The sequence below is a fragment of the Pteropus vampyrus genome, unplaced genomic scaffold (assembly GCF_000151845.1).
Source record: "Pteropus vampyrus isolate Shadow unplaced genomic scaffold, Pvam_2.0 Scaffold452, whole genome shotgun sequence".
Lineage (NCBI taxonomy): Eukaryota > Metazoa > Chordata > Mammalia > Chiroptera > Pteropodidae > Pteropus > Pteropus vampyrus.
Genome location: NW_011889233.1, coordinates 511,614 through 517,925, shown reverse-complemented (window position 1 = coordinate 517,925; position 6,312 = coordinate 511,614). Strand labels below are relative to the sequence as shown.

At 54.0% G+C, this 6,312-nt stretch overlaps 2 protein-coding genes across 2 annotated transcripts in view; both read right to left on the bottom strand.

Annotated features, from left to right (window-relative positions):
• The window catches only part of TMEM147 (transmembrane protein 147), a 1,650-nt gene extending 1,310 nt beyond the window's left edge, over positions 1-340 (bottom strand). The window contains 2 exon segments of the mRNA XM_011381776.2: positions 65-135; positions 204-340. Coding sequence (XP_011380078.1) covers positions 65-135; positions 204-280 — 148 coding nt within the window. The 5' untranslated portion in view covers positions 281-340.
• Positions 341-517: 177 nt separating this feature from the next.
• Positions 518-6,312, bottom strand: part of GAPDHS (glyceraldehyde-3-phosphate dehydrogenase, spermatogenic) — a 12,125-nt gene continuing 6,330 nt past the window's right edge. Inside the window, exons 4-9 of the mRNA XM_023524230.1 lie at positions 3,290-3,601; positions 2,825-2,906; positions 2,364-2,515; positions 2,039-2,201; positions 882-979; positions 518-798 (exon numbers count right to left, since the gene is read on the bottom strand). Coding sequence (XP_023379998.1) covers positions 726-798; positions 882-979; positions 2,039-2,201; positions 2,364-2,515; positions 2,825-2,906; positions 3,290-3,601 — 880 coding nt within the window. The 3' untranslated portion in view covers positions 518-725. The remainder of the gene's footprint in view (positions 799-881; positions 980-2,038; positions 2,202-2,363; positions 2,516-2,824; positions 2,907-3,289; positions 3,602-6,312) is intronic.

Sequence of the window (6,312 nt, the reverse complement as noted above, 5' to 3'; positions counted from 1 at the left end):
GGGCGGGGCGGAGCCCTGGGTCTGGCGAGCCTGGGGGCCAGACCCACGGCTCCGGGCGCCCTCACCTTACACAGCTGCACGAAGAGGTAGGTGACCCCAGCCTGGACGCATTTCCAGAAGGCGTTGTATTCGGACCTGCAGGAGCGGGAGGTGAGGGCTCGCCCCGGCCCGCACCCCCCGCCCCGCGGCCGCCCCGCACTCACAGGCCGCTGCACTTGTAGGTGATGAAGTAAGGGAAGTAGGCCAGGGCGAAGCAATTCCCGAAATGAAACAAGGTCATGGCGCCAGTCCCGGGCCGCCAGAGCACGAGTCTCCACTTGGCCCGCCTGGCGCCCAGGCCTGGCGCCCCTTCCTCTGCCGCGGCCCGCGCGTCCTTCTGGGAGAGGAGTACGAGTCGCCGGCGCGCTGACGTCACGGGCTGCGCCGCCGCGCGCCGTGCGGCCATCGGAACCTGCGCCGGCCGGTCCTCCCCCGGGAGTCACCGCGGAGCCGCGACGCTCGGCCCTGGGCGCGGGCTACCAGAGAAACCTGGGTGGGCCTAGAAAGCGGACTGACCCCGCCGTGACCGGCGCAGAGATACTGGGAGCAGCAGTGAGCACTCTGGCTTTTTATTTCGCTGGTGGCCCAGCGGCGCAGGGGGCACCTTTTGGGAGCCGAGGGCGGGAATGAGAAGTAGAGGTTCCGGCCCGGGGAGAACAGGGAAGCAGAGTAGGGGCTGTCCTGCTTCAGTTATCTCGGCTGAACATGTAGCTGAGAAGGTCCACCACCCGGTGACTGTAGCCGTATTCGTTGTCGTACCTGGGGAAGAGGAGAGGGAGTCGGAATCTCTCCTGTTCACAGCCGGTATTCTCCACCCCGATGTCTGATCCCTTCTCCCTTACCAGGAAATGAGCTTCACGAAATTGTCGTTGAGCGCGATGCCGGCTTTAGCATCGAAGATGGACGAGTGAGTATTGCTGATGAAATCCGTGGAGACAACCTGGGTGTCAGAATTTCGAAGATAGGTGTGGGTCGCAGAGCAAGGACCTCCAGCAGCTCTGACTCTGATTCTTAGGCTTATTGACTATCCATTCATCGACAGTATTTGATGGACCCCTACTGTGCCCAAGCTCTGGGGACTGGGTATGAGGAAGGCACATGGAGGCTTTGCTTGTGGGAAACTGGCCAAAGGACACAGACCGCAAACACTCAGGTGCTGCACCGATAAATATTATTTTCTGGGAATAATGCAAGCACTTGGAATGGCTGGCACAGAGGCCCATGAGGAGAGGTGGCGATGCTGGGTCTGAATGACTAGGAGGGTCTGGCCAGCTTAGGTCCTCAACAGTATCTGAGGTGGAAGGAGTTATAGCGCAGAGGCCCTGACTGTTTTGGCCTCCGTGTGATGGAAGGCCGTCAGCAGTGGGGAAGGTTATCAGCAGTGGGGGTGATGTGATCTGATTTTATTAAAACAAGAAGTCCTGGCAGCTGTGTGAGGGTGGACCTGCAGGAGCTAAAGCAGGGAGGCAGCACCGGAGATGGTACTACTGGGAGCAAAGGGACATCCATTCCTCACAGGGAAGGCATCTGGCGTGGCCTGCCCTGAGCAAGTGTTGAAAAATGGGATATGTTGTCTTGTTCACTAAGCATGTAGTGAGCACCTGCTGTGTGACAGGCCCTGAGAGGACAGCTGAAGCTATAGAAGTGAAAAGATAGTCCCCAAATCCTTGCTTTCTTGGAGGACACATATTAGCAGGACCAACAGTGACTATGAAATGAAATCTCAGGTGGGAAAAAGGGCCACAAAAAGAATATCTTGCTGAGGAGGAAGGCTGAAGTAGAGACTTGGAGGAGGTAAGGACAGACTATATGGCCACCTGGGGGGAAAGCTTTCCACACCAAAGGAGCAGCAGGTGTGAAGATTCTGAGGCAGGGAGAGCTGACCTTCCCAGCCCTGCAGTTCCTATCTTGATACATTGCAAACAGCTCCTTGATAACTGGAAAGTCATGCTCCCTCCCTAGAGGGCTCCTCCCAGGGTCCCCTCTCCTGAGCCCCTACCTCATCCTCAGTGTAGGCAAGGATACCAGCCATGCGCCCCTTGGCTTCTGCTTTTATAGCGTCCTTGATGGCCGAGTATGGAGTAGGCTGGGCCAGGCGACAGGTCAGGTCCACGACAGACACATCGGGGGTTGGCACCCGGAATGCCGTTCCTGTCAGCTTCCTGGAGAATCCCACATTGGGGCAGGTGTCAGAACTCAATGACTTCTCCGTTCATCTCCCTTCACCTTTACTTTTCCCTCAATAGATGCCTCAAGGATTGGGGACCAGTCCAGTCCACCTGAGGTGTGCCCTCTACCTTGGTTGCAGCTTCCTGCCCTCATACCCTTTGAGTGCTGGGATGACTTTGCCCACAGCCTTGGCAGCCCCTGTGGAGGCTGGGATGATGTTCTGGTGGGCTCCCCGGCCATCTCTCCAGGCCTTGTTCGATGGCCCATCCACTGTCTTCTGGGTGGCAGTGTAGGAATGCACTGTGGTCTTGGAGAAGAAGGGGGCTTAAGAGCCTTCCTGCTCCTAAGCTCCCATGCCTCTTTTTCCCAGGTCTGTGGTGGTGAGCTAGATGTGGAGGTTGGCAGGGCCACCACCACAGACCACAGGAGGGCACCTGCAGGCTAGGGTCCAGCCTTTCCTGAATGTTGCACAGTATTTTAAAAGACTTCATCACTGGTGGGCCTCTTCTCCCGAAAGCAGTCTCTTTCTGTTAACTCCACACACTAAGCATGTCCTGGGAGGAAGGGGTAGAGTTTCCCTGCCATCCATCCTGGCCCAGCCCTCTTCCCAACTCACCATCAGTCCTTCCACGATCCCGAATCGCTCATGGATGACCTTGGCGAGGGGGGCCAGGCAGTTGGTGGTGCAGGATGCATTGCTGAAACAGTCCGTGTACAAGGGCACTGTAAGGTGAGTTGCAGAGCCACCCCTCCACCTCACTTTGGGGGTGTTTTGTGAAAAGTCAGTATGGGGATGAGAGGGATCACTGGGGCTGCATTCAGACTGAAGGAGGCACCGGAGGTGCAGCTGGGGGAAGCTCCCCCAAGCATGTTGTCCAGAAGTCATGCGTGTCTAACAGTTTTAGGGTGATATTAACATGACTGTTAAGACTTTGGGAAGGAGAAGCAGACGGATGTGAAAGAAGCATCAGGGAGGCTGGTGGGAGTGGGGGTGGGGCGGGTGAGTCTGATCCCTCCCCATCACAGGCTGGCATGTCCTCTGGGCATGACTTACATACTTCAGGATGTTGCTGCCCATTACCTGACAATCTTCATGGAGTCAGGGTTATAGTCCTTTTCGTTCACCCCCATGACAAATGTGGGTGCATCTGGTGAGGGAGCGCAGATGACCACACGAAGGGCACCTGCCTTGATGTGGTTCTGGGGAAGGAGGAAGGAGCACTGGTGTCGTGAATTCATGAGGTGCTTTGAGTGCCACCACCACCCCACCCCCAGCCAGCCCTGGACACCTCTCCCACTTACGGAAGTTTCCTCTAATGACAGGAACACGCCTGTGGACTCCACCACAAAGGGGCTCCCGACAGACTTCCAGGGGATATCTCTGGGCTGCTTGCTGTGGAGGGGTGGCAGTGCTGTGCGTCATTCTCCCTGCATGGCCTCGCCTTCATAGTCCATGGCCTTTACTGCTCAAAGGGCTGATCAGACACCTTCCCACCTGGCCTGTGACCATCTGTTCTCCCCACCCCACACATACCTAGCTGTCCCAGATGGATTCGACCCTGCTGGTCTTACCTCACCCCAAATCCCTTTGCAGGCCACTTTTCTTGACTGCACCACCTGGGTATGTACAAGCTGCCGCCTCCCCGACTCAGGCCTCACCTGCCCCCAGGGGACCGTCCCTGACTACTCCCAACCAGATTAGGCCCTTTCTACCTATGCTGCCTGGAATGTGGACCGTGGGAGGGCGAGGCTTCAGGTCCCTTGCTCTGGCAACCTCACCACAGCCCTCCTTGCCCCTCTTATATTTGCCACTCAGTTCCTGCTACCGGGAGCCGACTGCCAGGCAAGTCCCTGAAGACAGGTACTACATCCTGAGAGCAATGGGCGTGGTGGGGATGTAATCAAAGCCTGAGACTGCCCTGGGGTCAGCGAGGGCTAGGGGTTTACATCAGAAAAGTAAGGAGCTTTTCTGTTTCTTGTTTTATAAATTTACATTTTTAATTGATATTTTATCAAATGTTTGCACTTGAAACATATTAAACATCTATTGCTGTTTTCTACTTGGCTTGTATACCAGTCTTTTCCTTCACTGGGTTTATCACAGCTGCAGTATTTGCTTTTGTGATTATTTGTTAGTATACGTCTCTTCTAGACCAGTGGTCCCCAACTTCTTTGGCACCAGGGACCAGTGCTCCTTTGAGAATCTCATGCCTGATCACATGAGGTGGAGCTGAGGTGGTGATGCTAGCGCTGGGGCGCGGCTGCAAAGATAGATGAAGCTTTGTTCACTGGCCCGCTGCTCACTTGTTGTGTGGCCCAGTTCCTAACAGGCCATGGACCGGTGCCGGTCTGCGGCCGGGGGTCGGGGACCCCTGTTCTAGACCACTCCTTGCAGCAGGGCTGGGTCTGTTTTCTTTGTCACTAAGCCTGATCACCCCAGAGGGGTTCAGTCGGTGTTTGTAGGAATATTTTTTATTAGCCATCCTGCGTGTTTACTGAACACCTGCCATATGTCCATATTCGAAGTGCTTTACCTGTACTGAACTCATTTAACTCTCACAACCTGAGGAGTAAGTACTGTTATTATTGGCATTCTTCAGAGAAGCCAGAGCAGAAGTGAAGGGGTAGGAGGCAGAGCTGGCCAAGAGTGCAGGCAGGCTGGCCCTAGGATCTGTACTGGCTGCATTGCCAGAGTGAATGAATGAAAGAATAAATGAATGAATGTACAAATAAATAAATGAATGACTTGCTTCCTCTCTTCTCCCTGGGCCACACACACGGTTCTTCTCTCTCCCTGGTCATCTGCTCTGTCAGGTCACCTTATCATCTGGCCTACTAGTTCTTCTCTGAGGCCTCCCATTTCCTGCCTTCCAAGTTGGGCTCTTCAATAAATTCCTTTGCAATAATTGCTGAGTTGGCATGGGGCAAAGAGTTGGCAGCCCAGGAGGCCCTAGTCCATTATGGGTTTGCCTTCCTGTCCAGGGGCCTGTTTTGAGGTTTCCATTCATTCTTCAAGGAACTGCTGAGTCTACCCAGAGCCAAGGCCTGTGCCTACAGGTACCAAAGCAGCAGCGGTGACGCAACTGACAGGGCCCTTCTTGCAAGGAGGCTGTCGCCTTGTGGGAAAATGCTATTCCCAGTGCTCCCCACAGACCCGTTAACTTCAGCTATGCTCCCCACTATGGCTGTGAGGGACATGGTGGTCATCCCTATCAGCTACATTAGGAAATAGGCTCAAGGAAGTTCAGTCCCTTGCCCAAGGTCACCTGACTAGGAAGGATGGAGTGGAGTAAAGTACACACAAAGCAAGATAACTTGTGCCGAGTGCCCGGTGAATGCCAACAGTGCAGTGACGGAGGGCAGAGGAGGGGGGGGACAACTGCTGCAGTGACCCGACAAGGCAGTACCCGAATAGGGGTGCAAATTGAAGTGGTAGCTGTATGGGGACAGGGAAGAGGAGGGGAATGCTGTAAGTGGCAGGAATAATGGTGCCCGGGCTGAGGAGAGACAGGACATGGTATGTCTGAGTAATGACTGCTGTGTTGGCATTGTTTCTGGTACGACTTTAAACTTAGGTCAAGCAGCTTCTCCCATTCTCACTGGTGTTCCAGTCCCTGCCTCCACCCCCATCTTTGCACCCGACCCTGACCACCTCACCACAAGCCTTCCTTGCCCTTCTTTATTGTTTACCCTTCTCTACCAAATAAAAAGAGAGGGGCTGAGAGCGGACCTGATGGGAGGAGTGCTGGGAAGGCTTGTGAGCATACAAGAACAAGTGTAAAATTTGAGGCAGCCAGAGGACCAAGCAGTGGCTAGTAATTTTCATTAAAAGGATAAATTAGGTTTCTGTTTCCCATTTTATACTTTTTTAGTTTTTTGATATCTTGAAAATGTATTTGAAGTATGTTAAACGTCTAATATTATGGCTTTGACTTATAGATTCTAAACATCTTTAAATAAAGGAGGAGAGTTAATGTCAGTGAGGACTATGTGAAATGGGCACTAAGAAACATTGTCCAAATATAAGAGGTGCTAGATCAGGGTCCTGAGAGGTAGATGGCCAATGTGCTGAGGTGACATGGGAAGGGTGGGGGTGGGCACGCA